This window comes from Bubalus kerabau, chromosome 15, assembly GCF_029407905.1.
Source record: "Bubalus kerabau isolate K-KA32 ecotype Philippines breed swamp buffalo chromosome 15, PCC_UOA_SB_1v2, whole genome shotgun sequence".
In the NCBI taxonomy this organism is placed as follows: Eukaryota; Metazoa; Chordata; class Mammalia; order Artiodactyla; family Bovidae; genus Bubalus; species Bubalus kerabau.
In genome coordinates this window covers 85130321-85150322 of record NC_073638.1, presented here as the reverse complement: position 1 = coordinate 85150322, position 20002 = coordinate 85130321, and the positions used below count along the sequence as shown (strand labels likewise).

Below are 20002 nucleotides of genomic sequence, written 5' to 3'. Positions count from 1 at the left end.
TAATCAGTGTTAATCAGTGACTCAAAGAAGAAATCTCAGGAAACCTAGAGAATATCTTGAGACAAATTAAAATAAAAACACAACATACAAACTTGTGGGATACAATGAAAGCGCTATAAACACTTTAAAATAGAAGAAAGATCTCAAGTCAATAACCTAACTTTTCACCTTAAGCAACTGGAAAAGAAGAAACTAAACTCAAAGGTAACAGAAGGAAGGAAATAAGAAATATGAGCAGGGGGAAAAGAGAAGATTAGAAAAACAATAGGGAAAAAGCAACCAATCTTTTCTTGGTTCTCTGAAAAGATTAATAAAATTGACAAACCTTTAGTTACAGTAAGAAAAGACTCAAGTAGAAACACACAACAGGCCAAGACTGAATTGTGAAAAAAGAAACATCTGAACAGATTTACAACTAGTGAGGAAATTTACACCAATCTTTCTCAAATTCTAAACAGTTTGAAAAAAGGGAACACTTCCAAATTTACTCTATGAGGCCAGTATTACCAAAGCCAGAAGAGTTAACAAGGAAAGAAAAATACAGACCAATATCCCTCATGAATATTGATGCAAAAATCTTAAGCATAATACTAAAAAAACCAAATTCAGCAGCATACGAAAAAGATTATACACCATGAAAATGTGGAGTTTATTCCTGAATATAAGGATGATTCAATAAAATCAATGTTATACACCACATTAATGAAATGAAGGTAAAAAAAAAACACACAATTACCTCAAATGATGTTGTAAAAAAGCATTTCAAAAATTCAGCATGATTTCATAATAAAAATACTCAACAAATTACTAATATAAGGAAACTATCTCACCTTTAAAAAGGCTATAATGTGAACAGCCCACAGCCAGCCTCATACTCACTGAAACCTTTTCCTCTGAGATTAAGACTGAGACAAGATTCCTGCCTTTACCACTTCTATTCAACAAGGTATAGAGAGTGTTAGCTAGAGCAATTAGGAAAAAAAGAGTGATATAAGTCATCCAAGTTGGAAAGGAAGATGCAAAATTATCTCTTATTTGCAGACAATATGATCTTATGAGTAGAAAACCATGAAGATTACATACAGAAACAAACCTGTTAGTTCTAGTGAACAAAACGGCAAATCCACAGGATATGAAGCCAACGCACAAAGAATTCAATGGTTTCTATGCACTATCAGTGAAAACTTCTACATACAATAACATCATAAAGATTTAAATATTTAGGAATAAATTTAATCAAGGAGGTAAATCTTACACACTGAAACCTACAAAATGTTGCCAAAAGAAAGAAGATGCCAATAATGGAAAGGTACCCTGTGTTCATAGACTGAAAGATTTAATATTATTAAGATGTCATTACTACTCAAAGTAATCTACAAAGTCAATGTAATCCTTGTCAAAATGCCAGTGTTTTAAAACAAACAGAAAAAGGCATCGTAAAATCCACATGGAATCTCAAGAGACTCTAAATATTCAAAACGATGCTGGAAAAAAAGAACAAAGTTAGAGGTCTCACACTTTCTGACTTCAAAACTTACCACACAGCTATGGTAATCAAAACGTGTGGTCCTGGCCTCAAGACAAATATATAGACCAATGGAACAGAATAGAGAGCCCAGAAATAAACTCACACATATGGTCAAAGGATTTTCTCCAAGGGTGGCAAAAACCTATTCAATGGGGAAAGGACAGTCATTTTTTTCAACAAATGACGGCAAGAAAACTGGATATGCACATGCAGAAAACAAAGCTGGAGCCTTACGTTATGCACACCAGCTGAAACGCTTAACTCGGAGGAGACCATAAACCGGAATGGGAGAGCAACACCATGAAACTCTCAGAAGGCGCCACAGGGGAGAAGCGTCGTGAAATTGGAGTTGGCAACGATTTACCTGAAGCACAGGCACCACAGGGAGAAACAAGACGCACTGGACTTACGAACACCCTCAGAGTGAACACGCTCAGGGCGGGAGAAGATATTTACAAGACATACATTTGATAAGATACTGATTGACACTGAAGAAAGAACTCCTACAACCACAAAAACACACAGACCAACTAAAAGATGGGCAAAGAATCGGAATAAACATTTCTCCAAGGAAGATATATACATGGCCAGGAAGGACATGAAAAAATACTCCACATCACTAATTATTAAGTAATTCAAATCAAAACCACAGTGAGATACCACTTTACATCCATTAGGATGGCTTTTATGAAACAGACAGAAGACAGCAACTGTGGGCCAGGGTGTCAAGAAATCAGAATTCTGTGCACTGTCCATGAGGATGTAAAAGGGTGTGTTGTGGAACACTTAACTTTTCCTCAAAACCTTAAACACAGAAAAACCATGTGACCCAGCAAAACCACTTCTGGGTGTATATCCAAAGGAAGTGAAAGCGGACCCAAACAGATATCTGTACCCCATGGAGGAGGGCATGGCTACCCACTTCAGTATTTGCCGAGGTCCAGCCCCAGCTGATCCAGGGTATTCGAAGGGGAGACGGCGTCGGCAACTATTTAAATATTCATCAAAGATATAAAGAGTAATAGAATGAGGATAGCTCAGTAGGAAAATTCAGTGGAGAAAAGAGGCTGAGTAGCTTGGTTACGCGGAAAATCAATATAACCTGTGACACCAGGTTAGCTCTGACCACGGAGGCCACAGGCGCCCTCTTGAATAGCGGAAGGTGCCCCACCTTAGACAACTTCTCGAGTGGGTCTTAGAAGCCCAGGCAAATAAATGGTTGCAGAGGACCTCCGCGCTCCAGATGGAGACTCAGCTGGAAATTGAGAAGAAAGAATGACATGGGGAGACCAAGCTTTGGTGAGCAAGGCCCGTAGCTTTATTTTCAACAGGGGTTTTTATACCCTAAGTTACACATAGAGGATAATAGGGGATGCAAAGTCAGCAGTCTTTGATCCTTATCAAAAACTAGGGTTTCTTTCCTGCAAATTTATCGTATACAAATGATTTAGGTGATTTACATCATCTTCTGGCCAGAAGGCCTATTAATATTTTATGACTCTTGACAAAGGTTTGTCAACCATAAGACTTATTTTCTCTAAGAGTAATTATTCTAAGGTTTGGCGCCATCTTCCAAAGGTGTTAGATAAAACTGCATTCCTATAGGGCAGAGGTGTAATGGGTTTACAACAAAGGAAAGAATTTATTACCTTAAGGGTCTAAAGTTGCTAGCACCAAGGCCACTACTTATTTTTTTCTACATACCAACTGTATTAATTAATATACATTCAAGGATACAATACAGGGGATGTGGAAACTTGGCAGCAAGCATTGGCTCATCAATGATATCTTTTACTAGTTTTATTCTGACAGTTTCTAACTCTCTGAGAGGCTCTAAGCTATTTGAATATCTTAAGCTTCCCGTGCCTCTCGAGGCTGGGAGACTGTAAACAATCGTATGCATAGCTGTAGGTGTCCGGGTAAACTTGTCAGGCCAGTTAGAGAGCCATCTGAGGGGCTTAGATTTAAACACTCCTAATGCCCAGGAACTTAATTAATTGGAGCTGTAAGTTAACTCTTTGTCAGGGAGAGCGAGATGGTGGTGGGGGACAGCCCCCGGTAAAGTCAGAGGTAAGAGCACAAAGCAATAAAGTAGGCAGACTCTGGTTTTGGGGGTAGATGCTCGAGAATATCCAGGGGGACTCCTGAGGCTCGATCCCGCCTTTGCGTCTGCCGAGCCTCCTTCCTCATGACCTTTGTCACGAGTGGAGCGCCTCTCGCCGGCTCCCGGCAAGTATTCTTGCCTAGAGAATCCCCATGGACAGAGGAGCCTGGGGGGCAACTGTCCATGGTGTCACAAAGAGTCGGACACGACTAAGCGCCTAAGCACAGCACCCAGAAAAAACTGTCCTGGATTAGGTATGACCTTTCCGTGCTTAAGAAGGATTCTGGGCCACATCCCACACAGCCACCCCACGGCCCTCGGCCCCACCCCCACCTCTGCTGCCCAGCCTACGGCAGCTTACTGAATCGTCTTGGCAAGCCCATCTTCCTCGCAAAAAGCTAGACTAAGAATTTTCCTAGCTTCTTGCTTCTTTCATGACTGAGGCTGCCAGATTTAGTAAGTAAAAATACAAGACATCCAGTTATAATGCTTGAACTTACAACAAATAATTTTTAAATAAGCAATGAATTTTTAAATGTAACTGCCCCATGCAATATTCAGGACATATGTATACTTAAAAAATGTATTTCTTGTTTATCTGAAGTTCACATGTAACGGGGGTCTCCTGTGTTTAACTTGCCCACCCTACATAGGACCAACAGTTCCTTTGATCTGTGTACTGTGACTATCCCAAACCACTGACTCACAGCCGTTTTTATCAATGAACTAATTTTTTAACTGTGCTAATTTCTCAGTGTCACACTTCTTGCTTTTACAGAAGCAAGAGTTTATTTGCATTCCTGCTTTTTCATTGGTTCCAATTATTAGATGCCACATTAAGACACTTTCTGGCCCAAATTCATTTTAAGACATCCGTTTTGAATGATAAACCTGCACCGTGCAGCGCCCTTTTGGGAGCCGAGGGATGGACTTGGGACGCCACCAGTGGAGACTATAAGGAGAAGGCCCCCTCTTCACAGGCGAGGGGCTGTCCCAGGGGTGCCTCTCCAGCGGAGCTGGGCCCTGCACTGCGGGATGGGACGGACGAGCCGTCCCCCAGCACCCTGCGCCACAGCCCCGTGCCCGCCCGCACTGCGCCGGGCTTCGGAGCATACGCCCGGCAGCGCGGCACCAGGCAGGCCGCCGCGGAGGAGGGTGGCGGCCGCGGGAAGCGCCGTGAGCTGAGAGCCTGACCGGGCTGCGGCACCGGTGGGGGGCGCGGAGGGCAGGCCCAGTCTGCTCTTTTACCTGGAGCGGCACCACCCTGAGCATCAGGTGGTCAAAATAAAGGTCCACTGCTTCCGTGAAGCCCTTGTACGTTGTTCTCAGCCTCATGTCAGGGTCTCGGAGTAACCAGCTTGAATGAAAAGGGGAGGGTGATTAGTTTCACCATCTGGGGGTTTGCTCTGAGCAGGATGATGGCTGAAAGGGAGCAGCTTCAGGGAGCCCAGGGGTGACCCTGGAGGCCAGTCAGGACACAGGGCAGACGCTGGCACGGGCCAGACCCCCAGGATGCAGTGCACATGCTGGCACAGGCCAGAACCTGCTTTCTCCCTGAGGACCCAGCACCGCTGGCCATTCTAGTTCTGAGTCACGGCCAGGTGTCTGGCTGCCAGTCAGAGGGACCAAAGCTTTCATTGAAGCCAAGGCCCATGTCTCAAGACTTTACACAGCATCTCATCAGAGAGGGGCAAAGAGAAAGGGGTCAGGGATCACTGGGACTGGAGGACACAGGGGTCGCCTTCTGCTATCATCAGAAAAAGCAATCCTGGGGACCGAGAGAAGGGGTCTGGCCTCCTCTCTCTGGTCCAGCTGCTCCCCATCTGAACGGGCTCCTCAGCATCCAGAGCTCCACCTGGGGTATGGGGGGAGGGGGGAGGGAGGATGGGTTGGGGGAGGGAGGGGGGGGACCCTGGAGACAAGGTTAACCCTGCCCCTGGGCCGAAGGGGGAGAGGTGGCGGAGGGGGAGCAGTGGGAGGGGAAAGTGTGGGGGAGTGGGGGAGGGGAGAGGGGAGAGGGAGGAGGAGCTGGAGACAAAGAAGGTTAACCCTGCCCTGGCCTGCCTGCGGTGTTCATCCCACAGGTAAGCACGGAGCACCACTTCCAGAACTGCAGCCAAGGTGTTTTCCTTCTCATACAGATTCTGAGGAACATTTATGTTTTCCTACAAAAGGCCCCAGTGCTTCTCGCATCCTGGTCCAGAAGAACTGAACAGGCTGAGAAAGCCATCACTGGATCAGGCCACTGGGTGACCGTGGAGAGACGGCCTCCTGGGGCCCGACACCCGCGTCCGTCACAGGGAAAGCTCTAGTCTCTGGTCCCCGCTGGGACTCCGTCTGTTTGCAGCACGCTCAGCTCCACCTCCTGAGAATGCCCGCCTAGGACCTGAGCGGAGGGTGCAGGGCGGCCTGAGGGCTTCAGAGCTCAGACTTAATTGGGCACTGCGGACACAGGGTTTCTAACCCGTGGGGAGGAGGGGCGAGGCTGTGTGAGCCTCAGGGCCCCTCGCCGGGCTGAAGGCCCAGCGACAGAAGGGGTCTGGGCAGTGGGGCAGGCCTGGTTGCCCTGGAGATGAGAGTGAGGCCTTTGCAGAGCAGAAGGCGGCACATGGGACCAGCCCGCTTCCCTCTGGGGGGCGGACCCGGGAGAGGGAACTAGCAGCTAGAACCAGCTAGCAGCCAGACCCCTTCTCTCGGCCCCCAGGATTGACAGGCATGGACCCTGTCAACAGGAAACCCTTCTGCTGGAATATTACTAGTGGTGGTAACACCTGGGACCAGAGCTGACCCTGGCTCGAGGTAATCCTGCCCGACTCCTGAGTCAACCACAGGCATGGTTCTGACTCCTCTGGAGACCCCATCCCAAGACAGCTCATCAGGGCCTGAGATCTGAAGGTGAAAGATAAAACTCAAACTGCGTGTTTCTCCTCTACGTTATCAAAATGCTTGCCCTTAAAAACAAATGCTTCGTAGCACACCTAAGGAACAGGAGGGTGGGTTTGACTTCTCCTGTTTTTCAGAAAGTGAGGCCCGTCTGGAGTGGGCGGGACCGGACCGAGGCCGAGCCCCACAGCAGGGCCCGGCGCCTGAGAACGGCCTCCCGCGCCTGCGGCACGGAGCCACGTGGAATCTGACGAGGACAGCAACTGTGACGTCACTGACGAGGCTGCCCTTTGGGGGCCACTTATTCTGAAAAAGAGCCTCAGCGCAGGGTGAAACGTTCATGTAGGCAGCAGCATCAGCCCACGGGGTGCTCAGCGCTCACGTGAGCGCACAGGGCACTCCCAGCCACGGCCGAGGCCCAGCCCCGCTCACCTGGGCAGGCCCCCGAGGTCCACCTCGCTGCAGATGTAGGGGCCTGGACGCAGGATCACCCACAGCCCCACCTCTGCTGCCAGCAGGATGAAGGCCCTGAGGGGTCGGAGTAACCCACTCTCAGGACTCGGAGCCGGGGGGGAACATGGCCCAGCGGCCCCTCTCCTCACCGGCCCGGCCCTCCCTGGGGGGCTGGGGACGCTGAGGGCAGGACGCCCCCCGCAGAGCAGAGACGCCCTCCCCCACCCCCCCCCCCCGGGGCCCCAGCCTGGGATGTCAGCGCAGCCGCTCTGGGGAGGGACCGCAGGACTGTGCTTGGGGGACAGGCCCGGCCTGGGGGTGGCGGGGTCGTGATGGAGAGCGTGGGGCCAGCACAGGCTCCCCCCGCGGCCCCCTCTGCCCAGATGGCCTGTGGGTTCCCGCCCCTCAGACCCCCAGCCCCACCCCAGCCGGGTCACAGAACCTACTCCAGGTCCAGGTTCCCGGAGAAGTCGAATGTGCCTCTCTCCGGCTCATGGAGGTTCCACGGGACGTAGCTGTGGCAGGGAAGAGGGTGACAGGCGTGAGGCCCCCAGTGGTTCTCCACTCTGTCTCCCAGACCAGCACCTCCGTCCCTAAAACCCTCATGACGGCTGAAGACGGATTTCTCAGGTACGCCGTCTGAGCGGCGTCAGGGCTGGAATGGAGAAAAACTGGAGAGATCGGGGAGCTTGCAGAAGCAGGGCAAGCCCTCCCCCACCCGGCCCCCCAGAGAAGGGCAGAGGGCCAGGAGATGGGGGGCACCCCTCCCTCCCCCTTCTCCATCATCCTGTATCTTCACCAGAGAAAGAAGTAACTTTATGGGCAAGCAGTTAAAAATGAGGCAGGCTAAGACCTGGAACCCTTGCCGAGGTGCCTGCACCTGGAAAAACACAAAATACAGCAACAAAATACAGAGAAACTATAAGAGACCAAACACAACCGCACACACGTGGGGCAAAGTACGGCCAAGACACAGGGAGACCCAGAACCCAGCTGCCATTTCCAAGGTGCGGGGGGCAAAAGCAGGGCCCATGCAGGACCCCTCCACGCAGCATCACCAAGTGGGGGACCACCTAGTCCCCATAGAGCCCTAGAACCCTGGTCGGCAACAAAAGGAGGGCAAAAAGGAGTCCTGCTCCTCTGGCCTCTGGTCAGTGCCTACTGATTAGAGCCCTAGAACCCTGGTCGGCAACAAAAGCAGGGCAAAAAGGAGTCCTGCTCCTCTGGCCTCTGGTCAGTGCCTACTGATTAGAGCCCTAGAACGCTGGGCGGCAACAAAAGAAGGGCAAAAAGGAGTCCTGCTCCTCTGGCCTCTGGTCAGTGCCTACTGATTAGAGCCCTAGAACCCTGGGCGGCAACAAAAGGAGGGCAAAAAGGAGTCCTGCTCCTCTGGCCTCTGGTCAGTGCCTACTGATTAGAGCCCTAGAACCCTGGGCGGCAACAAAAGGAGGGCAAAAAGGAGTCCTGCTCCTCTGGCCTCTGGTCAGTGCCTACTGATTAGAGCCCTAGAACCCTGGTCGGCAACAAAAGGAGGGCAAAAAGGAGTCCTGCTCCTCTGGCCTCTGGTCAGTGCCTACTGATTAGAGCCCTAGAACCCTGGTCGGCAACAAAAGCAGGGCAAAAAGGAGTCCTGCTCCTCTGGCCTCTGGTCAGTGCCTACTGATTAGAGCCCTAGAACGCTGGGCGGCAACAAAAGAAGGGCAAAAAGGAGTCCTGCTCCTCTGGCCTCTGGTCAGTGCCTACTGATTAGAGCCCTAGAACCCTGGGCGGCAACAAAAGGAGGGCAAAAAGGAGTCCTGCTCCTCTGGCCTCTGGTCAGTGCCTACTGATTAGAGCCCTAGAACCCTGGGCGGCAACAAAAGGAGGGCAAAAAGGAGTCCTGCTCCTCTGGCCTCTGGTCAGTGCCTACTGATTAGAGCCCTAGAACCCTGGTCGGCAACAAAAGGAGGGCAAAAAGGAGTCCTGCTCCTCTGGCCTCTGGTCAGTGCCTACTGATTAGAGCCCTAGAACCCTGGGCGGCAACAAAAGGAGGGCAAAAAGGAGTCCTGCTCCTCTGGCCTCTGGTCAGTGCCTACTGATTAGAGCCCTAGAACCCTGGTCAGCAACAAAAGGAGGGCAAAAAGGAGTCCTGCTCCTCTGGCCTCTGGTCAGTGCCTACTGATTAGAGCCCTAGAACCCTGGGCGGCAACAAAAGGAGGGCAAAAAGGAGTCCTGCTCCTCTGGCCTCTGGTCAGTGCCTACTGATTAGAGCCCTAGAACCCTGGTCGGCAACAAAAGGAGGGCAAAAAGGAGTCCTGCTCCTCTGGCCTCTGGTCAGTGCCTACTGATTAGAGCCCTAGAACCCTGGTCGGCAACAAAAGGAGGGCAAAAAGGAGTCCTGCTCCTGTGGCCTCTGGTCAGTGCCTACTGATTAGAGCCCTAGAACCCTGGTCGGCAACAAAAGGAGGGCAAAAAGGAGTCCTGCTCCTCTGGCCTCTGGTCAGTGCCTACTGATTAGAGCCCTAGAACATTGGTCGGCAACAAAAGGAGGGCAAAAAGGAGTCCTGCTCCTCTGGCCTCTGGTCAGTGCCTACTGATTAGAGCCCTAGAACCCTGGGCGGCAACAAAAGGAGGGCAAAAAGGAGTCCTGCTCCTCTGGCCTCTGGTCAGTGCCTACTGATTAGAGCCCTAGAACCCAGGTCGGCAACAAAAGGAGGACAAAAAGGAGTCCTGCTCCTCTGGCCTCTGGTCAGTGCCTACTGATTAGAGATCTAGAACCCTGGTCGGCAACAAAAGGAGGGCAAAAAGGAGTCCTGCTCCTCTGGCCTCTGGTCAGTGCCTACTGATTAGAGCCCTAGAACCCTGGTCGGCAACAAAAGGAGGACAAAAAGGAGTCCTGCTCCTCTGGCCTCTGGTCAGTGCCTACTGATTAGAGCCCTAGAACCCTGGTCGGCAACAAAAGGAGGGCAAAAAGGAGTCCTGCTCCTCTGGCCTCTGGTCAGTGCCTACTGATTAGAGCCCTAGAACCCTGGGCGGTAACAAAAGGAGGGCAAAAAGCAGTCCTGCTCCTCTGGCCTCTGGTCAGTGCCTACTGATTAGAGCCCTAGAACCCTGGTCGGTAACAAAAGGAGGGCTAAAAGGAGTCCTGCTCCTCTGGCCTCTGGTCAGTGCCTACTGATTAGAGCCCTAGAACCCTGGTCGGCAACAAAAGGAGGGCAAAAAGGAGTCCTGCTCCTCGGGCCTCTGGTCAGTGCCTACTGATTAGAGCCCTAGAACCCTGGTCGGCAACAAAAGGAGGGCAAAAAGGAGTCCTGCTCCTCTGCCCTCTGGTCAGTGCCTACTGATTAGAGCCCTAGAACCCTGGGCGGCAACAAAAGGAGGGCAAAAAGGAGTCCTGCTCCTCTGGCCTCTGGTCAGTGCCTACTGATTAGAGCCCTAGAACCCTGGTCGGCAACAAAAGGAGGGCAAAAAGGAGTCCTGCTCCTCTGCCCTCTGGTCAGTGCCTACTGATTAGAGCCCTAGAACCCTGGGCGGCAACAAAAGGAGGGCAAAAAGGAGTCCTGCTCCTCTGCCCTCTGGTCAGTGCCTACTGATTAGAGCCCTAGAACCCTGGGCGGCAACCAAAGGAGGGCAAAAAGGAGTCCTGCTCCTCTGGCCTCTGGTCAGTGCCTACTGATTAGAGCCCTAGAACCCTGGTCGGCAACAAAAGGAGGACAAAAAGGAGTCCTGCTCCTCTGGCCTCTGGTCAGTGCCTACTGATTAGAGCCCTAGAACCCTGGTCGGCAACAAAAGGAGGGCAAAAAGGAGTCCTGCTCCTCTGGCCTCTGGTCAGTGCCTACTGATTAGAGCCCTAGAACCCTGGTCGGCAACAAAAGGAGGGCAAAAAGGAGTCCTGCTCCTCTGGCCGCTGGTCAGTGCCTACTGATTAGAGCCCTAGAACCCTGGTCGGCAACAAAAGGAGGGCAAAAAGGAGTCCTGCTCCTCTGGCCTCTGGTCAGTGCCTACTGATTAGAGCCCTAGAACCCTGGTCGGCAACAAAAGGAGGGCAAAAAGGAGTCCTGCTCCTGTGGCCTCTGGTCAGTGCCTACTGATTAGAGCCCTAGAACCCTGGTCGGCAACAAAAGGAGGGCAAAAAGGAGTCCTGCTCCTCTGGCCTCTGGTCAGTGCCTACTGATTAGAGCCCTAGAACCCTGGTCGGAAACAAAAGGAGGGCAAAAAGGAGTCCTGCTCCTCTGGCCTCTGGTCAGTGCCTACTGATTAGAGCCCTAGAACCCTGGTCGGCAACAAAAGGAGGGCAAAAAGGAGTCCTGCTCCTCTGGCCTCTGGTCAGTGCCTACTGATTAGAGCCCTAGAACCCTGGTCGGCAACAAAAGGAGGGCAAAAAGGAGTCCTGCTCCTCTGGCCTCTGGTCAGTGCCTACTGATTAGAGCCCTAGAACCCTGGTCGGCAACAAAAGGAGGACAAAAAGGAGTCCTGCTCCTCTGGCCAATGGTCAGTGCCTACTGATTAGATCCCTAGAACCCTGGTCGGCAACAAAAGGAGGGCAAAAAGGAGTCCTGCTCCTCTGGCCTCTGGTCAGTGCCTACTGATTAGAGCCCTAGAACCCTGGGCGGCAACAAAAGGAGGGCAAAAAGGAGTTCTGCTCCTCTGGCCTCTGGTCAGTGCCTACTGATTAGAGCCCTAGAACCCTGGGCGGCAACAAAAGGAGGGCAAAAAGGAGTCCTGCTCCTCTGCCCTCTGGTCAGTGCCTACTGATTAGAGCCCTAGAACCCTGGTCGGCAACAAAAGGAGGGCAAAAAGGAGTCCTGCTCCTCTGGCCTCTGGTCAGTGCCTACTGATTAGAGCCCTAGAACCCTGGTCGGCAACAAAAGGAGGGCAAAAAGGAGTCCTGCTCCTCTGGCCTCTGGTCAGTGCCTACTGATTAGAGCCCTAGAACCCTGGGCGGCAACAAAAGGAGGGCAAAAAGGAGTCCTGCTCCTCTGCCCTCTGGTCAGTGCCTACTGATTAGAGCCCTAGAACCCTGGGCGGCAACAAAAGGAGGGCAAAAAGGAGTCCTGCTCCTCTGCCCTCTGGTCAGTGCCTACTGATTAGAGCCCTAGAACCCTGGGCGGCAACAAAAGGAGGGCAAAAAGGAGTCCTGCTCCTCTGGCCTCTGGTCAGTGCCTACTGATTAGAGCCCTAGAACCCTGGGCGGCAACAAAAGGAGGGCAAAAAGGAGTCCTGCTCCTCTGGCCTCTGGTCAGTGCCTACTGATTAGAGCCCTAGAACCCTGGTCGGCAACAAAAGGAAGGCAAAAAGGAGTCCTGCTCCTCTGGCCTCTGGTCAGTGCCTACTGATTAGAGCCCTAGAACCCTGGGCGGCAACAAAAGGAGGGCAAAAAGGAGTCCTGCTCCTCTGGCCTCTGGTCAGTGCCTACTGATTAGAGCCCTAGAACCCTGGGCGGCAACAAAAGGGGGGCAAAAAGGAGTCCTGCTCCTCTGGCCTCTGGTCAGTGCCTACTGATTAGAGCCCTAGAACCCTGGTCGGCAACAAAAGGGGGGGCAAAAAGGAGTCCTGCTCCTCTGGCCTCTGGTCAGTGCCTACTGATTAGAGCCCTAGAACCCTGGTCGGAAACAAAAGGAGGGCAAAAAGGAGTCCTGCTCCTCTGGCCTCTGGTCAGTGCCTACTGATTAGAGCCCTAGAACCCTGGGCGGCAACAAAAGGAGGACAAAAAGGAGTCCTGCTCCTCTGGCCTCTGGTCAGTGCCTACTGATTAGAGCCCTAGAACCCTGGGCGGCAACAAAAGGAGGGCAAAAAGGAGTCCTGCTCCTCTGGCCTCTGGTCAGTGCCTACTGATTAGAGCCCTAGAACCCTGGTCGGCAACAAAGGGAGGGCAAAAAGGAGTCCTGCTCCTCTGGCCTCTGGTCAGTGCCTACTGATTAGAGCCCTAGAACCCTGGTCGGCAACAAAAGGAGGGCAAAAAGGAGTCCTGCTCCTCTGGCCTCTGGTCAGTGCCTACTGATTAGAGCCCTAGAACCCTGGGCGGCAACAAAAGGAGGGCAAAAAGGAGTCCTGCTCCTCTGGCCTCTGGTCAGTGCCTACTGATTAGAGCCCTAGAACCCTGGTCGGCAACAAAAGGAGGACAAAAAGGAGTCCTGCTCCTCTGGCCTCTGGTCAGTGCCTACTGATTAGAGCCCTAGAACATTGGTCGGCAACAAAAGGAGGGCAAAAAGGAGTCCTGCTCCTGTGGCCTCTGGTCAGTGCCTACTGATTAGAGCCCTAGAACCCTGGTCGGCAACAAAAGGAGGGCAAAAAGGAGTCCTGCTCCTCTGGCCTCTGGTCAGTGCCTACTGATTAGAGCCCTAGAACCCAGGTCGGCAACAAAAGGAGGACAAAAAGGAGTCCTGCTCCTCTGGCCTCTGGTCAGTGCCTACTGATTAGAGCCCTAGAACCCTGGTCGGCAACAAAAGGAGGGCAAAAAGGAGTCCTGCTCCTCTGGCCTCTGGTCAGTGCCTACTGATTAGAGCCCTAGAACCCTGGTCGGCAACAAAAGGAGGGCAAAAAGGAGTCCTGCTCCTCTGGCCTCTGGTCAGTGCCTACTGATTAGAGCCCTAGAACCCTGGGCGGCAACAAAAGGAGGGCAAAAAGGAGTCCTGCTCCTCTGGCCTCTGGTCAGTGCCTACTGATTAGAGCCCTAGAACCCTGGGCGGCAACAAAAGGAGGGCAAAAAGGAGTCCTGCTCCTCTGGCCTCTGGTCAGTGCCTACTGATTAGAGCCCTAGAACCCTGGTCGGCAACAAAAGGAGGACAAAAAGGAGTCCTGCTCCTCTGGCCTCTGGTCAGTGCCTACTGATTAGAGCCCTAGAACCCTGGTCGGCAACAAAAGGAGGACAAAAAGGAGTCCTGCTCCTCTGGCCTCTGGTCAGTGCCTACTGATTAGAGCCCTAGAACCCTGGTCGGCAACAAAAGGAGGACAAAAAGGAGTCCTGCTCCTCTGGCCTCTGGTCAGTGCCTACTGATTAGAGCCCTAGAACATTGGTCGGCAACAAAAGGAGGACAAAAAGGAGTCCTGCTCCTCTGGCCTCTGGTCAGTGCCTACTGATTAGAGCCCTAGAACCCTGGTCGGCAACAAAAGGAGGGCAAAAAGGAGTCCTGCTCCTCTGGCCTCTGGTCAGTGCCTACTGATTAGAGCCCTAGAACCCTGGGCGGCAACAAAAGGAGGGCAAAAAGGAGTCCTGCTCCTCTGGCCTCTGGTCAGTGCCTACTGATTAGAGCCCTAGAACCCTGGTCGGAAACAAAAGGAGGACAAAAAGGAGTCCTGCTCCTCTGGCCTCTGGTCAGTGCCTACTGATTAGATCCCTAGAACCCTGGTCGGCAACAAAAGGAGGGCAAAAAGGAGTCCTGCTCCTCTGGCCTCTGGTCAGTGCCTACTGATTAGAGCCCTAGAACCCTGGGCGGCAACAAAAGGAGGGCAAAAAGGAGTCCTGCTCCTCTGGCCTCTGGTCAGTGCCTACTGATTAGAGCCCTAGAACCCTGGGCGGCAACAAAAGGAGGGCAAAAAGGAGTCCTGCTCCTCTGGCCTCTGGTCAGTGCCTACTGATTAGAGCCCTAGAACCCTGGGCGGCAACAAAAGGAGGGCAAAAAGGAGTCCTGCTCCTCTGCCCTCTGGTCAGTGCCTACTGATTAGAGCCCTAGAACCCTGGGCGGCAACAAAAGGAGGGCAAAAAGGAGTCCTGCTCCTCTGGCCTCTGGTCAGTGCCTACTGATTAGAGCCCTAGAACCCTGGGCGGCAACAAAAGGAGGGCAAAAAGGAGTCCTGCTCCTCTGGCCTCTGGTCAGTGCCTACTGATTAGAGCCCTAGAACCCTGGTCGGCAACAAAAGGAGGGCAAAAAGGAGTCCTGCTCCTCTGGCCTCTGGTCAGTGCCTACTGATTAGAGCCCTAGAACCCTGGTCGGCAACAAAAGGAGGGCAAAAAGGAGTCCTGCTCCTCTGGCCTCTGGTCAGTGCCTACTGATTAGAGCCCTAGAACCCTGGTCGGCAACAAAAGGAGGGCAAAAAGAGTCCTGCTCCTCTGGCCTCTGGTCAGTGCCTACTGATTAGAGCCCTAGAACCCTGGTCGGCAACAAAAGGAGGGCAAAAAGGAGTCCTGCTCCTCTGGCCTCTGGTCAGTGCCTACTGATTAGAGCCCTAGAACCCTGGTCGGCAACAAAAGGAGGACAAAAAGGAGTCCTGCTCCTCTGGCCTCTGGTCAGTGCCTACTGATTAGAGCCCTAGAACCCTGGTCGGCAACAAAAGGAGGGCAAAAAGGAGTCCCTCTCCTCAGCACCACTAATGCAGCACTCGGAGTCCCAGACCCGGTCACAGATGCAGGTTCTCACCCTGAAGAGAGTATCAGGAAATGTAAGTTCTTTAAGGGGCTGCCTCTGAGTCCCCGCTGCCCCTCCCTGGACGCCACCCATAGCAGCCTCTGGGGGAAGGCCCCTGATTGCAAAGGTGAACAGGTGGCTTCCTGCTTCCACTTCAGACTCAAGAGCTCAGACTCTCCTGCTCTTAAAAAGCAAAATGTTCAGCCCGCTGGAGCCCTGTAACAGGAGCATGTGCCCCCAGAACCAGAAATAAATGGATGCCGCTAGGTAACCTTCCTGGAAAATCACATACTTTGTTCAACTATGCTGTCATGGTTCAGAACACCCCGTAACTGTCCTTAGAACTGACTTCAAAATCGGTTCATAAACTACCAAGAAAACCCACGTCCTTGACTTGTAATCACACATTTTTGCCTGAAGTTTTCATAACCCAGCCTGATCATGCACTTGGTTTCATAGACTTGGGTCCAAACATCTGTTGGAAATGCTGAAAAAGACATCCACAAAATGATCAAGATTTTTTTCCCAACCGAGCACACGTAACTGATTCCCTGATCAGCACAGAGGCCAGTGGCCACCGCGGGTTGACCCTGCGCTTGTTCCAGGATGGAAGCCCCAGCTTCTGAAGATGGTTCCAGAAAGCGATATGGAGACAGGTGTGCTGGGAAAATCCACACACACCCCGGAAAAGGGGGCTCCTTCCTTAGCCCCCCAGGGGTGCTGGGCTGCTCCTCCTTAAGAGACCCGCGGAAAGCCGGGCTCCTCTCCTGTACCCACGGGGGCCGAGCTCCTCCCCCTAGAGACCCGCGGGGGGGCCCGGTCTCCTCTCTCGGACCCACGGGGGCCGGGCTGCTCCCCGTTAGACCCGCGGCCCGAAGCCGGGCCAGGTGAGGGGCGCGGGGGGCGGTCCTCACGTGGTCAGCGTGTTGAGGCCGCAGGCCCGCAGCTTCAGGAGCCGGTCCCTCCAGTAGGCCCGGGGCACCCGGAAGTAGTGGACGGAGCCCCCGAAGATCCAGAAGGCCGAGTTCTCCAGCTTGAAGTTCTGGCCGTCGGCCCGCAGCCCCAGGTGCCGGCGCCGCCACAATGAAGCGCCGAAGCCGCTCCAGTCCAGCCTGCGGGAGACAGGGCCTCAGAGCCGGCCTGCCAGCCGGGCGCGTGGGGTGTGGGCAGCCGGGCCCCCGCCTCCGCCTCCAGCCCCGGGACTGCGCCCGACGCTAGACTCAAGGCCGCCACGCAGCTCACGCGCCTAGCGGCGCTCACACCCAGCCAGCGAGGAACAGACAAGACGGCTTTCAACACAGGGCTGTGCTCAGAAGGGAGGTCGGGGTGCACGCGGGCAGGTGTCTAAGGGCAGAAAAGCTGCCTTTCGGTGCTGGGACCGAGAGGACTCGGGGGCGGACGGGGCTTCCTACAGCGGCCACCGGACACACATCAAAGCAGCAGCTACTTGACACGGTACCTCGGGGTCACCTCAAGGTCACAGCCCCCAGGCTGGCGGTGCAGATACCTGAAGAGAGGGACCAGTTAGGAACAGCGTCTGCTCAGGGACCGAGCGTCCAAGGCTCACGTTCCTGAGGAGGGGGTGTGGCCGAGGGGCGTCCGGAAGGGGAGCGCCCACCAGGGGGCTGCCAGGAAGGTGAGTCCATAGAATGTGCCCCCGGGAGTCGGAGGGCTGCCGGGGCGGGGAGGGGGCCCTCACGCAACACGGAACCCCACCCCGTCTCCCGTCCAGCCCGTCTCAGGGAGGAGGGGAGTGGTCAGGGCTGCCTTGGCCCTGCTGTGAAAAGGCCCCTAGGAGTCTCTGGTCTTGGCATTTATCTTCAAACAGAAGCTAAACTCAAACTCGGGTTGAAAGAGGCACGTGACAACCAGCGCCGGCTGAGGCACAGCCTTGCCCGCCCGAGCCTCTCCGGCCACAGGCATGTGTGGAGGCCCTCTCCCCCGGCTCCACACCACGGGCTCAGGTCTGACCGGCCACGAAACAGGCAGTGTGGACGACTGCCACAGCCCGTGCTCCTCAGCGGAGCAGACCCGGCTGGTCCCACACCTGGTCCTCGCGGAGACCGGGGCAGAAGCGGAGATGTCTCCCCCACAATGACAGTGACCGCACGTGTGCGGAGGCACAAGAGGCGGCGTCAGGAACAGCCACTGTGGGCGGTCTGGAGAGCCCCTCGAAGTCTAGCAACAGAGCTACCGTGTGATCTGGCAACCCCACTCCCGGGCGTGTATCTGTAGGACCATAATTCCTTACCAGCTGAGCCACAAGGGAAGCCCAAGAACACTGGAGCCGGTACTCTCCCTTCTCCTGGGGATCTTCCCAACCCAGGGAGTGAACCGGGGTCTCCTGCACTGCAGGCAGATTCTTTACCAGCTGAGCTATCACGGAAGCCCTATAATTCAGAAAGACACACACACCCCTACGTTCATTGCAGCGCTATTTACAACAGCCAGGACATGGGAGCCACCTAGATGTCCCTCGGCAGATGAATGGATAAAGATGTGGTACAAAGGAATATTACTTAGCCACAAAAAGAACAAAATAATGCCATTTACAGCAACACAGATGGACCTAGACAGTTCATTCTGAGCAAAGTAAATCAAAGACACATACATGATATTGCTTATAATGTAGAACCTAAACAGAGAGGTACAAATGAGCTTACAGCATAGAACTAAAATCACGGATGTGAAAAATCACGGATGTGAACACAGCTATGGTCAGCAGGGGTGGGGGAGGAGCACACTGGACACTGAAATGGCCATCTGTGGGCAGCTGTGAACCCATCAGGGGTTCCTTCCCCGAAAGTTTCACGTTCCAAGTGACTTAAAATCAAATTTCAAAATACATTTCCCAAATGACCACCTGCTCGGGGACGTGGAAACAAAAGCAGTATCTTTGAGAGGAGAGTCTGCACATGAGCCCTGGCCCTCCCCGGGGGGGGTGCCGTCCCTGAGGGCTGGGGACCCTGAGCCCTGGCCCTCCCCTGGGCGGTGCCGTCCCTGAGGGCTGGGAACCCTGAGCCCTGGCCGTCCCCTGGGGTGGTGCCATCCCTGAGGGCTGGGGACCCTGAGCCCTGGCCCTCCCCGGGGTGGTGCCGTCCCTGAGGGCTGGGGACCCTGAGCCCTGGCCCTCCCCTGGGCAGTGCCGTCCCTGAGGGCTGCGGACCCTGGCTCTGTGGCACGGCCCTGCCCCGGCACCTGGGGCCATCACCTGTCGTAAGTGCTCACAAGGGCTGCATGAGGGTCGGACACCAGGGAAGTGTGACGAAAGAGCCTGTGACAAGGCAGCCCTCACGAGCCGTGAGGCATGCTGTCCTGTGAGGCACGCAGGGAAGGGCTTAACGAGACGACATGTTAAAGAGGTATCTTACAAGCGACAAAAGCATCTTCTCACTGTTTGAACTCAATTCATTTTAACATGCTTTGCAAATAGAATAGCTTCAGTGGGTTTTCTGTGTCCCTGATATGAACAATCCCAATCTTTCCCATTTAATTCAGCTGCTGCTGCTGCTGCTGAGTCGCTTCAGTCATGTCCGACTCTGTGGGACCCCATAGACAGCAGCCCATCAGGCTCCTCTGTCCCTGGGATTCTCCAGGCAAGAACACTGGAGTGGGTTTCCATTTCCTTCTCCAATGCATGAAAGTGAAAAGTGAAAGTGAAGTCTCTCAGTTGTGTCCAATTCTTCACAACCCCATGGACTGCAGCCTACCAGGCTCCTCCATCCATGGGATTTTCCAGATAAGAGTACCGGAGTGGGCTGCCATTGCCTTCTCCGTTTAATTCAGCATTTCACTATATGTAATGTGCTGGGCGTTGTGCCAAGCCATCTTATTTCAGTTGTCCGTTTCATGGTGAAAGCACTGTCGGCTGGGCTGCTGTCGAAGCCAAGGGTCTGCAAACGCCAGACTCCACCCCCTCCCCACCTTGTGCCTGCGTGCAGTCTGCCAGCTGAGAACGGTTTTCACATTTGTAAATGGTTGGAAAAAATCAAACGAAGAGTACTTAGGGACATAAAGCAGTTATATTGAATTTGACATTTCGACATCCATAATTTTACTGATAACCCACCATCCGTCTACACATAGTCTGTGTTGCTCGGGGCTCAGTGACGTTGTGATGGCAGACAGCAGGGTCCTCAAACCTGGACACACTCTCCACCTGGGCCTTGCAGGACCCTGCCCACCCGCCCTGGAGCGTGAGCCCCGGCACGGCACAAGGAGGCCTGCGAGCTCCATGGTCACCACCAGGCCGCCTCCCGCCCCCGCCTGGCTCCAGGGCCACGCCTGGCTCTGCGCCAGCTCCTGCTGCTCGTGGGAGGCCTCCAGCTCACCCACAGCCGAGCGCGGTCTCCTGCGTTCTGACCACATCTTCCCCGGTGGTGCACAGGCTTCCGTAGCCTTCAGCCTCAGCTGACCGCCCCGCGCTCACCCAGGCAAGGACGCGCAGAGCTGCATGCAGATTCTCTGCTTCACAACAGGCACACTGACCACTGACCGTCCAGCGGTGAGCGCACAAATACACGTACAAACACACACACACACACACAGACACCCCACTGACCGTCCAGCGGTGAGCGCACAAATACACGTACAAACACACACACACACACAGACACCCCACTGAGCAATCATTCCACCAAGAAGCAATCCCTGATCACTGGCCAGAACTTCAACAGAAAAGCTCCTGGGAGTTCCCCAAGTCACTGACAT

The 20002-nt window shown here is 53.9% G+C and overlaps 1 protein-coding gene across 1 annotated transcript in view; it reads right to left on the bottom strand.

Moving 5' to 3' along the window:
* The window catches only part of LOC129627972 (beta-galactosidase-1-like protein 2), a 37562-nt gene extending 17902 nt beyond the window's left edge, over positions 1-19660 (bottom strand). The window contains exons 1-9 of the mRNA XM_055547394.1: positions 19477-19660; positions 17386-17494; positions 17154-17258; positions 16860-16964; positions 16752-16799; positions 16207-16404; positions 7415-7483; positions 6948-7043; positions 4881-4989 (exon numbers count right to left, since the gene is read on the bottom strand). Coding sequence (XP_055403369.1) covers positions 4881-4989; positions 6948-7043; positions 7415-7483; positions 16207-16404; positions 16752-16799; positions 16860-16964; positions 17154-17258; positions 17386-17494; positions 19477-19660 — 1023 coding nt within the window. The remainder of the gene's footprint in view (positions 1-4880; positions 4990-6947; positions 7044-7414; positions 7484-16206; positions 16405-16751; positions 16800-16859; positions 16965-17153; positions 17259-17385; positions 17495-19476) is intronic.
* Positions 19661-20002: the final 342 nt, after the last annotated feature.